We start from the raw sequence: 21,766 nt of genomic DNA, 5'->3' as shown, positions 1-21,766 counted from the left end.
CAGGATATGGACTACAGATGAACTATATTAAGGGGAATATGTCAGCAGATTTGTGCTATGAAATCGGGTATGATCTAGGGGCAGAGAGTCCGATTCCAGTGATGAGTCACTTACTGGACTGCTTGGTGCAGTTTTACTAGAATCCTTGTTTTCTCACTTGTAGATGTAAGTGTTCGAATTGCTAAACTGTGTATAACCCCACCTATACCACAGATTGGCAGCTTTCTATGGCACTGTGTGTGCATTGTGAGCGAGTCACCAATCAGTGGTGGGAGCACGGCTACACATCATCTGTACTGGCATGCATGCATGGCCTAGTCCTGTAGTGATGATCTGATGATAAAGCCCTGAATGTATTGAAATTATAGCACTCAGCCTAACAGGTGACATCACAGGACTCAGGGTCTCAAGGCCTACAATATGCCATTCTCCAATTAAATATCAAAGACATGCTAACAGATTCCCGATAAGGCTAGGTTCACAACATATTTGTATCCATTTCAAAAGGTAATGGGAATATGAGTGAAAAACAGTAAATTAGGACAGGATGTAACAACGTGGTGTCAACTTAGCCCAATTTACAAACATGTGGTTTAAGATACCATGAAGCTCCATGATACGTCAAACCAACCACCATTGCTAACACTAGTAAAAAGTAGAATGGCAGGGATCTCGCAGCCACTAGAATTAGAATGAGCCTTGCTGCCAGCAGGGAGTCAGCAATTCCTATATAAATATACATTTTGCTACAAGCAGGATTCAGAGAGTAAGCCACCGATCACATTAATTTTTATAGCACCATTTTTTTGCACTCACACTGGTCAATTAATTTCATGGCTGATCTTAAACTGGCAATCCATGGCAATAGTTGGACAGGGAGAACCGGTGATTATACAAATTAGTGGTGGAACTTTGGAAACTTCTGGAAAGAAAGTCACAGCCTATTTCTACAAATCTATGGCAACTAACATAGTATTTGGCGAGTAATTGGATGTGTAGCCATTTCCCATAATTTCCCATGTGTTGACATGTAGCCAGGAAGAAACTGTTGCATTTTGACAAATCGATAAAATAGAGTTTGGAGCTTAAGAACTGCATACTTTGTGTAGGCATCACTGGTTTAAGGTGATATTCGGCATTTTAAGTTCAGAGAGAGATGGTCCTCTGGCTGAACACTGTTTAAAATGTTTTCGCAAGGCAGATGAGAAATAGACCTATGTAAATCTCTGACACTTGCCGCTTACTTATTACTAGAGGAGTATTATTGGTGCAGAGTGCCAAGTAATGGATTGTAGAGAGAAACTCACCAAAGCAACAGTGCAGCACAGCCCCAGCATGGAAAGTGCCAAAATGAAAGGAAAGAAAATAAAAGTAGTACAAAGTGATAGCAGGATGACAGCCCAAGCAGTTCTAGTAAGCAGAGAACAGCTCTACATTTCAGTATCTTGTGCCATGCATAATACAAATATACAGCTTGATCATCCGCCTCAACTACATGATCAACCAAGCATGCAATCAGTCGTGCAGCTCAAAACACTTAACATCAAAGTATATAAAATATAACGTATTCTGGTTATAAAAAGTCTATATGCAAGTGTTTTAAAAATGCATTACGTAATCCAAGAAATTTTAGATAATGATTTCAAGAATTAGCCAATATCCCCAACACCTGGGGTGGGTCCTATCATGTGAGCATCTTCCCTTTAGCTGCTGTAGGCAGTTTATGATACCTTCAGCTCCAGAGAGTAATATCTAGCCAGAAAAAAAGGAATCCATCTATGGATTTTTATTAAAAAAAGTAACACTAATCCTTCTCTAGCCAAAAAAATAGTATAAATTGATTTTACATCACAATTGATGCTGCATGTCAGACTAAAACCGTATGACCGCTAAATTGGATAAATTACATACATATTACATATATCTCTATATTACCCCAATTTCATAAAAGTTGTGTGAAATGTAAATAAAACAAGAATTAAATGATTTGCAAGCCTCTTTAGGTCATATTGTATTCACAACAGAAGACATATCAAAAGATATAAGCTCTGATCGTAGCAAACTCATGTGACATGTGCACTCCCACGCCCAATTCCAGCAGATGGACGTGGTTTTTATCTAGCTGGTTCCTTTCTGCCCCATATAGGAGGTGCTTCTCACAAAATTTAGAATATCATCAAAAAGTTAATTTATTTCAGTTCTTCAATACAAAAAGTGAAACTCATAATAGAGTCATTACAAACAGAGTGATCTATTTCAAGTGTTTTCTGTTAATGTTGATGATTATGGCTTACAGCCAATGAAAACCCAAATGTCATTATCTCAGTAAATTAGAATACTGTTTATGTTCAGTAAATGCACTCTATACTTGGTCGGGGCTCCTTCTGCATCAATTACTGCATCAATGCGGTGTGGCATGGAGGCGATCAGACTGTGGCACTGCTGAGTGTTATGGAAGCCAAGATTGCTTTGATAGCAGCCTTCAGCTCATCTGCATTGTGGGTCTGGTGTCTCACCTTCTTTTTAACAATACCCCATAGATTGTCTATGGGGTTAAAGCCCCTGTCACACTAAGCGAGATCGCTGCTGAGTCACAAGTTTTGTGACTCAACAGCGACCTCAGCAGCGATATCGCTGTGTGTGACACCTATCAGCGACGCCCCCCCCCTCGCCGGGTATCGCTGATCGTGCAGGAATGTCCTGGGCCTTTTTTTGATCGTTGGTCTCCCACTGGCCAGCACGTATCGCTGCGTGTGGCAGCGGGAGACCATAGATCAGCGAGCTCCCAACGCTGTAAGCAGACGCTGTGAGATGGTATCTAAGGTAAACAGCGGGTAACTAAGTGCGCGCTTAGTTACCCGCTGTTTACCTTGGATACCAGCTCCCAACGCGAGCACGCTGGTATCCAGGGTACACAGCAGGTAACTAAGCGACGTGCGCACTTAGTTACCCGCGTCCTCGCTGGTCCTGATCTCTGGTGAGTCTGCCTGTTTGACAGCTCACCAGCGATCATGTAGCGACACACCAGCGATCTTGACCAGGTTATATCGTTGTCGGGATCGCTGGTACGTCGCTATGTGTTAACGGGACCCTTGATGTTGACCATTATATAAAAAAGTTTTAGAAAAACATATACTCCCATCCAGACAACATCTATTTCAGTAAAGGCCTTGCACATTTCAAGACAATGGTAAAATGACCATGGATCAATCACAACAGCATGACTTCACAGGGAGTTTGGGTGATAAGGTAGACACCTCCAGTCAAGACCTTTCAACAATAGAAAACATTTGGCCCATTATAAAAAGGAAAAATCCAGCTCAGACGACCCAGAGCTGTTGCAAAGCTAGAATCCTACATCAGACAAGAAAAAGACAATGGTCAATGGTCTTCTCTCAAATCTCCAGCAATTTGTGTGCTCACGTCCCAGATGTTTAAAAATGTCTACAAAAAGGAAGCGGGGATTCAACCCAATAGTAAACAAGGCATGGCCCCATGTCCCAATTTTTATGAGGGGTGTTGCTGCCATCAATTCCTAAATGAGTTTGATTTTATTCCAATTTTATTAGAAAATATTAACTTTCACCTTCTGATCTGTGTACTATGTGCTGTTGTGAATTAAAAATGGCTACAATGATTTTGCATATCATTGCATTCTTGTTTAACCCCTTTCTGTCATGTGACGTACTATCCCGTCCATGTGCCCTGGGACTTAATTCCCAGGGACGGGATAGTACGTCACAGCGATCAGCGGCGCCCACGTGGTGAGCGCCGCTGATCGCGTTCGGGTGTCAGCTGATTATCACAGCTGACACCCGGCACAATGCAGGGAGCTGGCTTGCTCAGTGCCTGCAAAGCGCAAGCATGAGGAAAGCCTGTGCAGTGATCTGTCACATGACAGGTATGTCCCCCCTGGGACAATGTAATAAAGTTAAAAAAAAAAAAAAAAGTAAAAATAATTAAAAAAAAAAATAAAATAAATAAATTGCTAAATAAATTTAAAAAAAAATTTTCCCCTAATAAATTCATTTTTTGGAAATAAAAAAAAAAAAACAAAACAATAAAAGTACACATATTTGGTATTGCCGCGTCCGTAACGAACGGCCCTATAAAACTGTCCCACTATTTAACCCCTTTAGTGAACCCCTTAAAAATAATGAAAAAAAATAACGATTTATTATCATACCGCCAAAACAAAAAGTGCAATAACGCGCGATCAAAAAGACGCATATAAATATCCATGGTACCGCTGAAAACGTCATCTTGTCCCGCAAAAAACGAGCCGCCATACAGCATCATCAGCAAAAAAATAAAAAAGTTATAGCTCGCAGAATAAAGCGATGCAAAAATTATTATTTTTTTATATAAAATTGTTTTCATTGCATAAAAGCGCCAAAATATAAAAAAAAGACCTAAATGAGGTATCGCTGTAACCGTACTGACCCGAAGAATAAAACCGCTTTATCAATTTTACCATACGCGGAACGGTGTAAACGCACCCACCAAAAGAAATTCATGAAACGCTGGTTTTTGTTTATTCTGCGTCCCAAAAATTGGAATAAAAAGCGATCAAAAGATGTCACGTGCCCGAAAATGATACCAATAAAAACATCAACTCGTCCCACAAAAAATAAGACCTCACATGACTCGGTGGGTCAAAATATGGAAAAATTATAGCTCTCAATATGTGGTGATGCAAAAACTATTTTTACAATAAAAAGCGTCTTTTAGCGTGACAGCTGCCAAATATAAAAACCGCCATAAATAGTAAATCAAACCCCCCGTTATCACCCCCTTAGTTAGGGAAAAATAATAAAATTAAAAGAAAATGTATTTATTTCCATTTTCCGGCTAGGATTAGGGGTGTGTTGGGGTTAGGGTTGGAGTTAGAATTGGGGGGTTTCCACTGTTTGGGCACATCAGGGGCTCTCCAAATGCAACATGGCGTCTGATCTCAATTCCAGCCAATTCTGCGTTGAAAAAGTCAAATGGTGCTCCTTCCCTTCCAAGCTCTGCCATGCGCCCAAACAGTGTTTTACCCCCACATATGGGGCATCAGTCTACTCAGGACAAATTGCAAACCAACTTTTGGGGTCCAATTTCTCCTGCTACCCTTAGGAAAATAAAAAATTGGGGGCAAAAATGATTTTTTTATTTTCACGCCCGGGCGTTGTAAGCTTCTGTGAAGCACTTGGGGGTTCAAAGTGCTCACCACACATCTAGATAAGTTCCGTGGGGGGTCTAGTTTCCAAAATGGGGTCACTTGTGGGGAGTTTCAATAGTTTAGGTACATCAGGGGCTCTCCATACGCACATGACACCCGCAGACCATTCCATCAAAGTCTGCATTCCAAAATGTCACTACTTCCCTTTCGAGCCCCGACGTGTGCCCATACAGTAGTTTTCTCCCACATATGGGGTATCAGCGTACTCAGGACAAATTGGACAACAACTTTTGGGGTCCAATTTTTCCTGTTACCCTTGGGAAAATAAAAAAATTGGTGACTAAAAGATCATGCTTGTGGAAAAAATATGATTTTTTTATTTTCATGCCCGGGCGTTATAAACTTCTGTGAAGCACGGGGGGGGGGGGGTTCAAAGTGCTCACCACACATCTAGATAAGTTCCTTGGGGGGTCTAGTTTCCAAAATGGTGTCATTTGTTGGGGGGTTTTCACTGTTTTGGTACATCAGGGGCTTTCCAAACGCGACATGGTGTCCGATCTCAATTCCAGCCAAAAACGTCAAATGGCGCTGCTTTCCTTCCGAGCTCTGCCATGCGCCCAAATAGTCGTTTACATCCACATAAGGGGTATCAGCGTACTCAGGACAAATTGCACAATAACTTTTAGGATCCCGTTATCCTTGGAAAAATAAGAATTGGGGGTGAAAAGATCATTTTTGTGGAAAAAATGATTTTTTAATTGTATGTTATTAACTTCTTTGAAGCCCTTGTGAGTTCAAAGTGCTCACCACATATCTAGATAAGTTCCTTGGGGGGTCTAGTTTCCAAAATGGGGTCACGTGGGGGGTTTCCACTGTTTAGGTACATCAGGGGCTCTCCAAACGTGACATGGCATTCGATCTGAATTCCAGCCAATTTTGCATTGAAAAAGTCAAACGGCGCTCCTTCCCTTCTGAACTCTGCCATGCGCCGAAACAGTGGTTCCTACCCCACTTATCAGGTATCAGCGTACTCAGGACAAACTGCACAATAACTTTTGCAGTCCAATTTCTCCTGTTACCCTTGGTAAAATAAAAAAAATTGAACCTGAAGTATTTTTTTGTGAAAAAAAGTTACGGTAAATGCTCATTTTTTTTAAATATTCAAAAAATTCCTGTGACGCACCTGAAGGGTTAATTAACTTTTTGAATGTGGTTTTGAGCACCTTAAGGGGTGCAGTTTTTAGAATGGTGTCATTTTTGGGTATTTTCTATCATATAGATCCCTCAAAGTGGCTTCAAATGTGATGTGGTCCGTAAAAATAAAATGGTGTTTCAAAAATGAGAAATCGCTGGTCAACTTTTAACCCTTATAACTTCCTAACAAAAAAAAAAAATTTTGGTTCCAAAATTGTGCTGATGTAAAGGAAACATGTGGGAAATGTTACTTATTAAGTTTTTTGTGTGCCGTATCTCTGATTTAAGGGCATAAAAATTCAAAGTTGGAAAATCAAACTGAGTGAATTTTGATTAGCCTGTCTTCATGGGCCACTTTCAGACTTATTAGGCCTCTGGTCTGTAGAGTCACAATGGGCCCCAAAATGATTTGACGTTTTCGATCTATACAAGGCAATTCAACAAAAATCACGTGAAATGTTTTCATCATGCATTTTGCTCCATTTTTGTATGCAGTGTGTGTTTTCTTTGGCATAATTTATAGGAAAAGTGTGTCATTTTTATTAAAGGGAATCTGTCACCTGGTTTTGGCGGGCTATTTAAATGAGGTCTGTCCGGTCCGACGGGCAGCGTTTCGGATCTTTGCCTCCTCCCCATCCTTGGCCGCTGTCCGCAGTTTTTTCATGAAAAGGAGTAGGTGTCCGTCATCTTTCGCACGTGCGTTAAGCATTCTTGGCTGGCGCAAGAGCAGTATGCTTTGCCCAACTGCAGGCAAAGCCAAAAAGCCTTACTGCGCATGCGCTGGTTTACTAAGCCCCAGAAGTATTCTGCGGTGTTCCGGGGCCTAGTTAACCAGCGCATGCGCAGTAAGGCTTTTCGGCTTTGCCCGCACACTTTAATATAATATATGTTTATTAATTTTTTTATTACTGAAATGCACTTTGATGTTTTACTATGTGTTTCATTATTATGTATAAATAGATTCACTTGCACTCAGCAATTATTGCACTCGATCACACTATGCACTTTATATTATATGTAATTATAAGCAAATGCAGTGTTTTTGTCAGGAGTCATTTGGTCTTCACAGTAGCCCGCATTTCTTAGTGCGCATGCGTGGCTGGAGCTTCCCTGGTTCTTCATGACACGGACAAGAAAGCACACTGCGCAGGCGCCATTTCCATGACGGCGATCCTGGCATGTGTTCATGACCGCCGACTGATGAGCCCTATTTGGGAGACTGCCGACTGCGCCGTACAAAGAAAACGGCGCTCACACAACATATGTTTTGGCTAATTAGCCAAATGTTTTAAAATACACACCATCTAATTAGCGAATCAGTCTGACTGACTGACACTACTTAAGCAGCTCCATCCCTCCCCCAGCACATGCCTCCTGAGGAAGTAATACACGAAACGTGCGTTGGGATGAGGGGGGAGCCATTGCGCCTGTGTAAACTAGTAAGTACTATACTATATCTTATTTCAATATTGTAATCTTTGATATTAATGTATTGACATTGTTATAACCAGTGCTATAAATATTGAAACTAATAGTTTATGCATAAGCCGAGCGGTTTATTTTGTAAATCCACCTTTGGGATTCAACACTGCCTGAATCTTTCTGGACATGCTCTCAATCACATTCAAACATGTCTTGGTCAGAAGTCCGATCCCAGGTCTCTTCTACATGTTCTCAAAGTTGGTGCATACAGGTCCACTAACTTGGGTATGTATACAGTTTTTTCTTCAACTCTACCCATACGTGTTTGATTGGGTTAAGGTCTGGGAGAGGTGGTGGCCAATCATGCACCTCTTTGCCAATCTCAACATAAGCTTCTGGTTGTTGTCCTGCTGGAACACTGTTGTCCTTTCTTGCTACCCATAGTACTCGAGTGTACAAAGTAACTCATCTTGCAGTATACTCAAATATAGCTCAGCATTGAGAACACCATCAATCCTGATCCAGTATCCAACATCTTCGGCTGTGAAACCACCCCATATCATCAGGATTTATCCACCGAACTTGACTGTTCCTTCAATTTCTCAATGTTAGCCCCTTTTTCCCTGGTTTCTTCCAGACCCATGTGCAGCCATCAGAGCCTAGTCTTGACTTCTGTCTCATGGCTCCAAATCACCTGGTTATAATTTTCTACTGTTCACTTTTTTGCAGACTCGCACGGTGCTTGCATTGAATTTTGAGCTCATTATTATGAAGCATACGAGCCACCTCCACTGCCATGTTTGTCGTGCCAGAACCGATAGACATGGCGATGAGCAGACTTATTGACTCATATTTGGCCTGGATATTCACCTCTTGGCTTTTGAAATGGATGGACAGACTTCATTTTGTGTTCTTTTAACTGTCATGGCACTTACATTATGTACCATAGTTTGGTAATTTTCTAGGCCGAGAGACAGCTATCGACGAGCTGGATGATGCGGTTTCTCTTTTCTTGGGAAATCCTCTTCATGGCTGCTCCTCGATTCGAACCAGCGACCTTTCACTTTGGGAGCAACCTAATACACTGAGCCACACATCCGTTTTTGTGTCCGCCAAACGGATCCGTTTCCGTTTTTTTGCCGCAAACGGATGCTACCAGATCCATTTTTTTGACGGATCCACGGTAGCCGCTAATGCAAGTCTATGGGGAAAAAAACGGATCCGCCAAAAACATGGCGGATCCGTTTAACGGAAAACGACGGATTTAAAAAAACGGAAGTGTGATCCAGGCCTTAGGGGATGTAAGAACTGGTTGTATTTTAAAGTATACAAGAAAAATATTTTTCCACCACAAGGAGCAAAACAGTAACAATGTAGTGATATGACAAGAATCTGCATAACCAATCATATGCTTAATAGTTTCCAGTCAAATTTACGTAGGAGACAGCCAAGATGATGGAAGTCTAACATACGAAGCAGAAGTGGATGGTGAGATATGGAGCCCGAAAGTCAATCGAACCAAATCGGCATTAAAAAAAAAAAAAAAAAAAAAAAAAAAAAAAAAAAAAAAAAAACACACAGCTCCGCACCGCCCAATAATGTAACATTGGTTCAAGTAATATCAAATAAAACATTGGATCGTACTAAGAGTTACATGCTTGTGTGAACAAGCCCTTAAGGCCCCGTCACACACAGCAATCTCACTAGCAAGATCGCTGATTTTGTGACGCCACAGCGATCTCACCAGCAAGGTAAACAGCGGGTATCCAGGAGTCGCGCGGCTCTTAGATACCCGATGTTTACCTTGGAAACCAGTGTGTTAGAAACCAGCGTTCAGCGTCGCTGGTCCCGATAGCTGGAGGGGCTGTCTTGTGACAGCTCACCAGCGATCAGCCAAACGATGTCCCAGCGATCCCATCATGTTGGATCGTTGGTGGGATCGCTGGGACATCGTTATGTGTAACGGGGCCTTTAGTGCTTTGAGCTGCTATCCAGCAAGTCCAGAGCTGATGGCTGAATTGAAGCTGAACATATACAGCTATAGCCTAGACAGGAGAAAGAAGAAAAAAAAAAAAAAAAAAAAGGAGTAGCAGTCCCTCCTCAAGTACGCCTCGGCATCTGCCTGACCTGATACTACCCCCTGCTCGTCGTGACTAGAAAGGTCTAATAATAATATTTAAAACCCCTTCAAGACCGCCAATATGTATATATACTGACCTGAGATATAAGAGAATATCATCCCCATAAAGGTGACAATCCAGCAGCTGTTGGCTGTCCACTATATCTGACAACTTGCTGTATCACAAATGATCTGTGTTGGCACCGTCCATATCTGTTTAACCCCTTAGTTGCTGCTGTCAAAAGTGACTACATCAAATAAATGGTTAAAAGATTGTGGGGGCTTGCATTTTAATCTAATTGATACACTGAGATCATGATTCTGTGATCCTGATGTTTGCCATAGCAGTTCATGGCCAAATAGCGGCCTTAGAGTCTCCCGGATATAGCGGTCAGTTCAGAAGTTAGCGACATTTAGGTGGTAAACAAACACTTTTTCATTCCGGCTATACCACTTTGCATTAATTCCTGAAAATCACCTGAAGGGTTAATAAACTACCTGACAGCAGTTTTCAATATGTCAGGGGGTGCTGTTTATAAAATGGTATCACGTTTGGGGTTTTCCAATATATAGGACCCCTAAAGTCACTTCAAACCTGGATAGGCCCCTCAAAAAAATAAATTTTGTAAATTTCCTTGAAAAAATGAAAAATTGCTGCTACATTTTTAAACCTCCTAACAGGCTAACAAAATAAAGGACAGTTTTAAAAATGGTGCTGATGTAAAGCAGACATGTGGGAAATGTTATTTATTCATGTTTTTCTGTGGTATGACTATCTGGATTAAAGGGATAATTCAAAGTTTGAAAACTGCAATTTTTTTTACGTTTTTGTCAAGTTTCTGATATTTTTATAAATAAATACAACACATATCAATCTAAATTTACTATTACCATAAATTATAATGTGCCATGAAGAAACAGTATCAAAATCACTGGGATTTGTTGAAGCATTCCAGAGTTATGGCCACATAAAGTGACATTGGTCAGAATTTAAAAAATTGGTCCGGTCACGAAGGGGTTATTAATTAAAGAAAGCCACAAGTGTTAGGCTATGTGCACACGTTACTGAATTCCTGCGGAAGGTACAGTGGGAATTCCATTCCACGGGAAAACCACATTTTAAATTCCGGCGATTTTCCCGTGGAAAAACTAGCGATTTGCAAACGTATTTAGCTTGCAGAAAGCTAGCGTTTTCCAAGTGATCTGGAGCATCGCTTGGCAAACTGATTGTTTGACAGGTTGGTCACACTCGTCATAGTGTTTGACGAGTGTGCCAACTTTTTACTATTGAGGCTGCCTATGCAGCATCAATAGTAAAAGATATGTTAAAAATAATTTTTTAAAAAAATGGTGTTTTTCTCACCTTCCGGCGTTCCGCGCAGCGTTCCCGATCATCGCGATGCTCCCGTTCCCAGTAATGCTGTTACCACGGCTGGTCAGGTGAGGAAAATCTCCAGGAGTGGACCCTCTGGACCATGGCACCGAGGGGCCCCAGGCGAGCTGCCAGGTGGAGCCGACCTCTATACAGGGATCGTTAGGAGCAGGCCCAGGGGTTCGGGTACCACGATAGCCAGTACCGAGAGGAGCAACTCAGAACGTACTGGAGTAGGAGCACGAGACTTTAGGAGGTAGGATCAGAGTAGAATTGCAGGGCCGGACCAGGGATAGCAGGATGAAGCGGGATCACTGGAGACAGGACCGGAGAAGGACTGCGGGACAGGAGCATAAACAACAGGACAGAGCAGGATCACTGGAGACAGGAACGGAGTAGGACTGCAGGACTGGAGCAGGAACACGGGAGGCAGGACTGGAGTAGGACTGCAGGACTGGAGCATAGATAGCAGGACGGAGCAGGAACACGAGAGGCAGGACTGTAGTAGGACTGCAGGACTGGAGCATAGATAGCAGGACCCACGGAGTACAGGACTGCGAGGCTGCTGCAGGAACCACGGAAGACAGGACTGCGAGGCTGCAGAGAGCATACAAGGAAGCAGGGCCCAGTGTGCTAGCAAACACAACGATCAGGCGCCTTGCTCAAAGGGGAACGGCCTGATATGCCCGTCTGGTCTGCCATTGGTCCGTCAGTGCTTCCGGGTCTGGGCACTGCTGGAGCACAAGAGAAGGAGGGAGGCGCGGCCGCGGCCTATGGCGCATGCGCATTGCATGCAGAGACCCCATCGGCCGCGGACCTGTCAGAAGGGGCCGCTGTGGCTGTCAGACGGCGGGGGGGCTGTGGCGTGGGAGCGGAGGCCGGGTGAGTATGCAGTGGTGGCGTGACAAATGCCTTGCGAGACCTTTGATGACGTAGCGATCTCGCGACACTGTTTTTTTGCATTTTCGTGGCAAAAACAGGATTTTTGGGTTGCTTACCGTAAAATCTGTTTCTCGTAGCCTTCATTGGGGGACACAGAGACCATGGGTGTATGCTGCTGCCACTAGGAGGCTGACACTATGCACAAAAAAGTTAGCTCCTCCTCCGCAGTGTACACCCCACCGACCGGCAGGGAATTCCTCAGTTAGTGAGAAAGCAGTAGGAGAAGTAACAGAATAGATTGAAAACAGAACAAAACTCAACTGTAACCAATCAACCAAAGCAAGAACAGGAGTTGTAGAACATGGGAGGGTGCTGTGTCCCCCAATGAAGGCTACGAGAAACAGATTTTACGGTAAGCAACCCAAAAATCCTGTTTTCTCGGTCGCCTTATTGGGGGACACAGAGACCATGGGACGTCCCAAAGCAGTCCCTGGGGTGGGAAAACAAACTTCCATCAGGCCAGCGGACTCACCACCGCAGCCCGCAGAATCCTTCTACCTAGGCTGGCATCCGCCGAAGCGTAGGTGTGGACTTAGTAGAATTTCACAAACATGTGAACCGAAGACAAGGTTGCAGCTTTGCAAAGCTGCAGCGCGGAAGCTCTGTGGCGTACCGCCTAGGAGGCACCCACTGCCCGGGTAGAGTGCGCTGTGATCCCTGGAGGAGCCACTCAATGCTTAACCCGGTAGGCCTCCAAAATTGCCGATCTGATCCAGCAAGCAATAGTGGCCTTTGAAGCTGGGCGACCTTTCCGCGACCCATCTGGAATGATGAAAAGACTGTCTTTCGCAAGGAAGTCATCCTAGCCAGATGAGAGTCTCATCGCCCTGACCAGATCCAGCTTGTTCAAGGACCGCTCCCGAGGATGAGTTGGACTCGGACAGAAGGACGGCAGAACAATATCCTCATTGAGGTGAAAAGAGGACACCACCTTCGGAAGGAAAGAGGGCGGAAGCCGCAGAAGTACCTCATCCTGGTGAAGTACCAAATAAGGAGAGCGGCAAGAAAGCCGCCAATTCCGACAGGCGCCGGATGGAAGTAATGGCCACCAGAAAAACTACCTTCCAAGAAAGGAGAGAAGGGGAAACATCCCTGAGAGGTTCAAAAGGAGGACCTTGCAGAACCTCAAGAACCAGATTAAGATCCCATGGATCCACGGGCGCTCGGTACGGAGGAGCCGTGTGAGCCATGCCCTGAAGAAAGATTTTGACCTGAGGGCGGGAGGCCGTCTTCTGAAATAAAATGAACAGCGCCGAAACTTGACCCTTCAAAGAACTGAGGGCAAGCCCAGCATCCAGCTCTGCCTGAAGAAACGCCAGAACAGAAGGGAGCGAAAAACACATGGGCGCGATGACATTGGCCTTACACCAAGTGAAATAGGTCTTCCAAGTATAGTAATAAACTTTGGAAGATGATGGCTTTCTGGCTCGGAGCATGGTATGAATTACTTGATCGGAGAATCCTGCCCGTTTCAAAACCTTGGTCTCAACAGCCACGCCATTAAAGTGAGCGGCCGAGGATTGGGGTGGCAAATCGTGCCTTGAGACAGCAGATCTGCCCTGTCTGGAAGCTTCCAGGGGGCATCCACGAGAAGGTTGACAATGTCCGCGAACCAAGACCTTCTGGGCCAATTCTGTGATGAAAATGACTGGAATTCCTTCTGCTTTGATCTTCAACAGCTTGGGAAGAAGAGGCAGGGGAGGGAACAGATAGGGAGTTCAAACTGTGACCAAGGAACGGCCAGAACGTCGGCGCCCACTGCCAGAGGGTCTCGAGACCTGGAACCAAACTGTGGGACTTTCCTGTTGAGGCGAGACGCCAGCAGGTCTACATCCGGGGTTCCCCATTGACGGCAAAGCAGATGAAACACCTCCGGATGTAGGGACCAATCTCCCGCCGTGAGACCCTCGCGGCTGAGAAAATCGGCGGCCCAGTTGTCTACACCGGGAATGTGTACCGCGGAAATTGTCGGAACGGAAATCTCTGCCCAATGAATAATCTTGGACACTTCTGCCAGGGCTGAGACACTTCGTGTCCCTCCTTGGCGGTTGACATATAACACCGCTGTGGCATTGTCTGTCTGAATCCGGACAGGCAGGCTCCTGAGGAGCCTCTCCCAGTGGACGGGAGCCAGAAGGATCGCTCGTATCTCTAGGACGTTGATTGACAGAGCTGATTCCTGAGTCGACCATCGACCCTGAACAGTGCGATTGCGGAACACTGCACCCCAGCCGAGGAGGCTGGCATCCGTTGTTACAATCTGCCAGTGAATGGGAAGAAAAGACCGACCCAAGAGGATGAGAGGTGACGTCAACCACCAGTTGAGTGACCGCTTGACCCGGTATGAAAGTCAAAATGGGTGATCCAGGGAAAGGACAGACCTGTTCCCCCGAGACAGGATGGCGTGTTGGAGAGGTCTGGAGTGAAATTGGGCAAAGGGAACCGCCTTTATTCCCGCCACCATCTTTCCCAGGACTTTCATGGTTGTTCGGAGAGATGGAAGTCGTATGATCTGCAACAATCGTACATCCCGTTGCAGAGAGCCAATTTTTTCTTGTGGGAGAAAAACCCTCGATCGCCGAGTGTCGAACAATAGACCCAAAAACACAAGACGTTGTGTCGGGACAAGACAGGGCTTCTTCCTGTAGACGAGCCACCCGAAATTGGACAGGGTGTCGAGGACGATGGTAAGACTTTGGCGAGCTTGATGAAAGGATGGAGCTTTGATCAGAATGTCGTCGAGGTACGGAAGAGAAGGAGACCTCTGATTCTCAACAAGGCCATCAACGCCGCCATGATCTTTGTAAATACTCTGGGTGCGGTGGCGAGACCGAACGGCAGTGCAACGAACTGGTAATGTTCCTGGCGAATCGCACAACGCAGGAACTTCTGATGCCCAGAGAATATAGGAAGATGTAGATAGGCATCTTGAATGTCTATTGAACACATGAACTCCTGCATCTCCATGGAAGCGATTACCGACCGAAGAGACTCCATTCGGAAGTGACGCAGTCGGACTCTCTAGTTGAGTAACTTGAGGCCCAAGATGGGCGAACTGTCCCGCCTTCTTTCGGTACCACAAACAGGTTTGAATAAAATCCTGTGAAACGTTCTGATTCGGGAACGGGCACAATCACTCCGGAATTGAGGAGAAAAGCGATGGATGCAAAGAACCCCAGAACTAAGGCAGGATCCTTTGGAGGTCGGGACTCGAAAAAACGATCCCGGGGACAAGAAACTAAGTCTATCTTGTATCCTGATGATACAACTTCCCTGACCCAAGTGTCCTCTACTGAGGCAAGCCAGACGTCTCTGAAGAAAAGGAGTCGACCTCCTAATTGGGAAGGACCCCCGGGGGTCCGTTGATAGACATGCTGATGTGGACCGACCAGATCTGGACCTGGAGGATCTGACCTGGGAGGAGTGAGATCGCCAGGAAGGAGTGGGTCTGAAAGGCACCTTCTTCCTATCCTGCCATGCCTGCGGTCTCTGTTGGTTAGAGAAGTTCTCTGCCGTACGGAGGCGGCGGAAAGACCGAAAGGGCCGAGACTGACGTCTTAGCGGAGGTCTGCGAGGCTTGGACTGAGGGAGGAGGGAACTCGTGCCCCCAGTGGCGTCCTTAATAATCTGGTCCAGCTGGGATCCGAAGAGCCGCGCTCCCTGAAAAGGCAGATTGGAAAGGGACTTTCTTGAAGAGAAATACGCCTCCCAAGCTTTGAGCCAAATTGTACGTGGGACTGCCACCATGTTGCTTGACGCCTGAACTGCGCAGGACGCGGCATCCAAGGAGGCAGAGAGTAGATAATCCCCTGCATGGGAGATCTGGTTGGCCTGATCAGCCAAATGCCCTGGTTGGGCCTTATCTAGGATGCCCTTGCGGAGATCCTCTGCCCAAGTGGCTATGGCCTTCGCTACCCAAGTGAAGTGAAGGCTGGGCTTCGCACCACTGAAGCCACTTCAAATGCTGACTTTGCTAAAGATTCTATAATTCTATCATTAGAATCTTGTAACGACGTCACACCTGAAATCGGGAGGACCGTGTTGTTAGAAAGTCTGGACACGGGTGCGTCTACCGAGGGGGAAGCAGACCAGTTATCGGTGGGCTCTTTGGCAAATGGATACAGCACGCCGAGGCGCTTCCCTCTTTGAAAGCGCCTGGTCGGATTTTCTCTTTCCCTGGTAAAAGTCTTGCCAAACTCAAGAGTGGGAGGCGAAGACCCTGGAAGGTGTTTCTGCCCGTCTGAACGAAACCTCCTGATCTGAGGATTTCGCAGGGGAGTCTGAGATTTCGAAGGTGTGGTGAATCGCAGCAATGAGGTTCTGTACTGTAACCTTCATGTCCGCGTCCTGGTCCGAATCCAGCTCTAAAAAACGCTTCACCTGACTCGGGTGAGGAGGCACGGGAGGGCGACTGCTGGGAAGGACTATGTGGGGATGTGAGGCCAGGAGAGGATTCCGGCCGGAGATCCTGCCTGGGTCTTTGGCGGCTTCTGCTGGCTGGCTCAGATGGAATGTCTTGCGACCTGCTGGACCCTGCAGAAGTGTCCAGGGGCAACCTATCAAGAACAGCCACTAGGGACTGAGACACTCTGGTGAGGTCTGCCACAGATTGTGAAAGAGACGAGGCCCAGCCAGGGATGGGGAATTCGCTTTCACGTGGCACAATAGATGGCTCCTGAACGGGGTCAGGGAAGTCTGCGATTGCAAGAGGGGCATGCGACGAACTGGACTAGAGTGCCCGTGGGGGTCGGCGGCCGGCTACGCTCAGACTTAGAGTTAGACATAAAGATGGAACAGAAGGACCCTGAAGAAAAGCCGGAAGGTTGGGGAACAGAAAGGCAGAGGAGGGTGTCAGTCTGCAGTTGCAGAACTACTCACGGTCCGGTGTCCCCCAAAGCGCTGTACCAGGCTTGTGAGAATTGCAGGACCCCGGCAGGGGATAGCTGACATCTGTCTATCGTCTCCGGCTGACAGGCTGCAAAGATGGCGGCAGCCTGAGGTGGATGAAAAAACGCGGTTCAGGAGGGCCAAGAAGGGCGGAGTTAGCCAACTGAACTAAAGGAAACCGCCCCCCTTACCCAGCCACAGGCCAAGAGAGGCGGTGGGAGGGCCTAGGAACGGGCGGGAGCGCAGCCGGCCTATGAGTGGGCGGGGGGCGTGGCCGCGACGGGCGCGAAGGCCTAAAATGAAGCCGGGGACTAAATTAGAGACGGCGGCCGCCTGTCAGCAATGGGCGGCGCGGAAGTGCCGCAACGCTGCAGCGGCCACACACAACGAAGACGCCGCCAGAACCGCGCCGGAAGATGAATCCCCCGATGAATACAGGCGGGGGGAGACAAGGCCCGCACCGCAGTCGGGGCCTAAGTGAAATGCGGCGACCGTCGAAGGCGCGGGCCGCATCCTGCAGCGCTGCCTTGGTGCCGCTCCAATGTATCCTTGCGGTGGTTTGCTCCGGGCGCCGCGCCTCTGCTCCAATAAAGGTACCTTCTTTATCCAACGCCGTCTGTTAATCTTTCCCGTGTCTGCGCCTCTTCCGACCGACAGGCTCTGGTGGGCGAGTGGGTGGGAGGCGTTTGGCAAGGACCATCCGTCGCTGGCCCGCATCTGCGCCGAGCTTCTGGTCCGCACGGAGAGCTATGAGGATACGGGGTGGCAGTACACGCCGTACTCATAGTCTCTTTGTGGGAGTACAGTTGTGACTCTTCACACTGTATCCCTCCGGAAACCTGAAAAGGAACGACGCACACTGAGGTAGATAAGGGTCTAATGAAAGACCCGTGTCCACCTCCTACTGACACTAAGCTAAACTGAGGAATTCCCTGCCGGTCGGTGGGGTGTACACTGCGGAGGAGGAGCTAACTTTTTTGTGCATAGTGTCAGCCTCCTAGTGGCAGCAGCATACACCCATGGTCTCTGTGTCCCCCAATAAGGCGACCGAGAAATCACGTGTTTAAAAACGCCACGAAAACTTTAAAAAAAACGCTACGTGTGAACACAGCCTTACTCATCTGTGCTTATTACCTGTAAGCAAACCCTAATGTTTTTGTCATTGCTTGTTCTAGAAATTTTTTTTGCCATTTTCGGAGATCCCAGAAACAATAGGTACATTTTACATTACAATGTGCCTTTTTAGTCCCATTTAATTGTTTAATGAACCAACGCTGTACGCTAAATGTTTGCAGAAACCAGTACCCCAGCTATGACATAAGGCGGGTCTGCACATATAAATTTGTAAGGACGTACAATCACTGCATGCATATGTCAGATAAAAAGGTATGATGGTGGTTATTATTAACTGAAGACAAACACGAGGATATTACCCACGAAGTTATATGATGTAAACTTCACAATTTCCACATTGGGCATCATTTATAAGAAACAAAAGCAGAAAAAAAAAAATGCGTAGAAAGACTAGATTGAATGAGTTTGATAACGCCTGTTTTAAGCTGTACAAGTTCTAAAAAGTTAGGCAGTTTGATATTAGATGACTACCAAAACTCAATTCAATTGATTTAATTGGCAGTTTAAATTATTAATAACTAGCATTCATTTGAAGAATAAAAGCCTTTACAGAGTAAAATATACAGAATACTTTCAGGAAAACGTTATGTATTTTGTATGAAAAAAGAAAAAAAAAAAAACAAAAAAAAAAAAAAAAAAACTTCTTTACTGAAATTTAGGATCAGCTAAATATTAAACTGTATGGTTGTCCCCTCTCTGTGGGCTCATGCTGGTGATGCCTTCATGTGCGAGTTGTGTAGCCAGTGAACATTTATGCCATGTAAAAGTGAATACATGTTTCAGCAAAAGTAAACGGAGTCCCAAGAAAAAACAAAGTAATTCATAAATAAATAAAATGTAAAATATATATATGTAAAATATATATATTACAACCATGGTTAAAAGTGAAAGGAGAGTAGATTATAAATTTATCTATACTTCCAGGTAGTGATGTTAACACTATAAGTAGATAAAACCCTTTTTTATATATATATTTAGCCTCACCTGAAGCATCAAAGGTGCTGCTAGATGTTGCAGTGGGTGCAGCCGGCGCTGGAGCAGGGGCAGTGGCTGGCTGACTCGCTCCAAACGCAGCATCAAAGCTTGGCTGAATTAAGTTATTCTGTGCAGGGGCAATCGGTGCAGGAGATGGTGAAATAAAGGACCCTCCAAATCCTATAAACATGCAGAAATATGTAAACTTTTTTCAGACTTTTTTCTGGTCATTACTTCTGTTTAGCTTTAAACCTCTCAGCCTAATGCACTGGACACTAAACCTTTGGCCAACAGATAAAACAATGACACACAGATCCGGTATAACAGCTCCGTTTCACTGAAGTGATAACTATACACAACCTGTGGACAGAAGTGACAATTTTTCAGAGGAAAATAATAATTTGAGAGGCATATATGGCATGTATTTTGGCTTTTTAAATGTTGAGATTTATTATCACCTTTGGAAAAAGGGCTGCTTTGATGGATTATAAAAATGGAAATTATACCAGTAAATTCAATTTAGAGATAAAACAGATTATTAACAGAAGAGGCAGGTTCTAGAAAATAGCAATTGATAGTTACCAGCCAGTAGATCTGCTGAAGCTGATGAACTCGTAGGTGCCAAAGCCACAGGCTGTGGTTCAGCAACACTTCCGAAAGCATCTTTCATGTCACCATCAATGGTAGATATAGAAGAAGAAGAAAAAAAAAAAAAAAAAAAGAAAAAGATCACCACATAATCTGCAGAAAAGCAACAAGACCGGTCTTGCAATGATCAGAACGACCGACAGAGAACATGATCAAATGCTCACATTTCCAATTCTGAAAACGGTCCACTAAAGCTTAGCATAGAAGTAAGCTAACAGGAGAATTCATGGATAATAAACTTGTGAGTGATAATAATAGGGAAGAGAAAATCTTTTGAAACTCAAATTTGCCATAATCAGTAAATGCAATGGATTCCCTGTGAATCGCAAGTACTCCAATTGGCCTATAAAAAAGATGTATACAGGCAGTTCCCAGGTTACGATCTATACAAGTTCTGAAGGCTGATTGGGAATGTGAATTTGTAAACAAGTTGGAATAGAGCTACACCTTGACGTCACGATCTCAGCAGTGAGCTACGCTGCCTGGTTGTGGTCAGATGTCCTGGCCTACAGTGAAGGAGGAGCCAGAGATGTAGCACGCAACGACGGAAAGAGCAGGGCAGCAAGCATCCAGGGTCTTGGAGAGACGAGGTATAGGGAAGTACGCTCATCTGCACCATATTTCTCTGGCGGATACAGTCTTCTGCAATGTGTAAAATGGAAGTGGCCATTTTTGGTAATTCATGCGAATGGAATCGAAAATGTCTTGTATTCCATGGGTTAAGTGAATTCCTAATAAAAACAAGTTTGAGTTGCTCATCTTTAAATAATTCCTCCAGCCCTCCCAGGTTGTCAAAATATGTAAATTCTTTCATGGGTTTGCGATATGGGCTAAATGGTAGGAACACGAAGAACATTCACTAAAGCACAGCGAGTTTTCCATTTTAAAAATTGGCCTCTCTCACCTTTATCTTCTTGTCACACAACACTACAAATAAAATCTTAGGCTACCACCAAACCATTGCAGCATGCCTAGCGGTCATAATATACATTTTGCAATAGCTAGACCAGCCCGTCTTCTGAAGTGGAGAGAGATGGGTAAACCTACACTCCAGTCAAACAGGGTCTATTCTGGGTTTTGAACCAAATACCTTTCAAGAGGGAAGTCTCTCTTCTGGTTCCCCAATTGCCTGAAATGCCATTTTTGCTTATTTAAAAAAAAAAAAGCTAGTAACAGCCCTACTTTAACATTATGTTGAAGAGGCCGTTCTGAAAAGAATTCCTTCTAAATTACACAAATGGCCATATGCTAGTAAGTCAGAGGTCAGTTTGGTAATGTATTCTTAAAAAGGAATCTATGAACAGGTGTTTGCCATGTATTCTGAGAGCAGCATGATGTGGGGGAGCAGAGACACAGATTCCAGTGATGTGTCACTTAGTGGGCTGCTTGTTGCATTTTCAATAAAATCAGTGTTTTATCAGCAGGAGATTATCACTGGAGTATTAGTTGTCTCGTACCATGCAGTACTCCAGCTGCGTATAACCCTGTCCTCACCACTTAGCAGCTTTCTTCCTATGTACTGAGTGCACAGAGCTCATCATTCAAAGAACTGCAAGACCTGCAGCAGAGAAAAATTATTTTTGATCAAAACTATTGCAAGCACACAAGTGACACATCACAGGAATCAGGATCTCTACCGCTACATCACGCTGCTCTCTGTTTACATAGCAAAAACTGGTGAAAGGTTGCCATTAATGTTCACAGTGTCTACAGTAGTTTTATTTTAGTGGCTTTTTTTTTTGATAGCCAAAAGTGTCCTACTTTTGAGGGATACTGTGCACAAAGTCAAGGTTAGTCAAATCCACCATTTGTGGTTGTATCAAACATCCAACAATTATAATTGGGCTATTCACTTTGATCCATACTTTATTCATATATCTCAAAGAAATCTTGATATAGGGGCAAGCAA

The 21,766-nt window shown here is 45.0% G+C and overlaps 1 protein-coding gene across 1 annotated transcript in view; it reads right to left on the bottom strand.

Moving 5' to 3' along the window:
- The window catches only part of SNAP91 (synaptosome associated protein 91), a 201,109-nt gene that overhangs the window by 21,067 nt on the left and 158,276 nt on the right, over positions 1 to 21,766 (bottom strand). The window contains exons 23-24 of the mRNA XM_073589658.1: positions 19,792 to 19,872; positions 19,219 to 19,389 (exon numbers count right to left, since the gene is read on the bottom strand). Coding sequence (XP_073445759.1) covers positions 19,219 to 19,389; positions 19,792 to 19,872 — 252 coding nt within the window. The remainder of the gene's footprint in view (positions 1 to 19,218; positions 19,390 to 19,791; positions 19,873 to 21,766) is intronic.

Source organism: Dendrobates tinctorius, unplaced genomic scaffold (genome assembly GCF_039654945.1).
Source record: "Dendrobates tinctorius isolate UK_male_01 unplaced genomic scaffold, ASM3965494v1 ptg000111l, whole genome shotgun sequence".
NCBI lineage: Eukaryota > Metazoa > Chordata > Amphibia > Anura > Dendrobatidae > Dendrobates > Dendrobates tinctorius.
The sequence above is the reverse complement of the archived record's forward strand: the minus strand, read 5'-3'. Positions and strand labels throughout refer to the sequence as shown.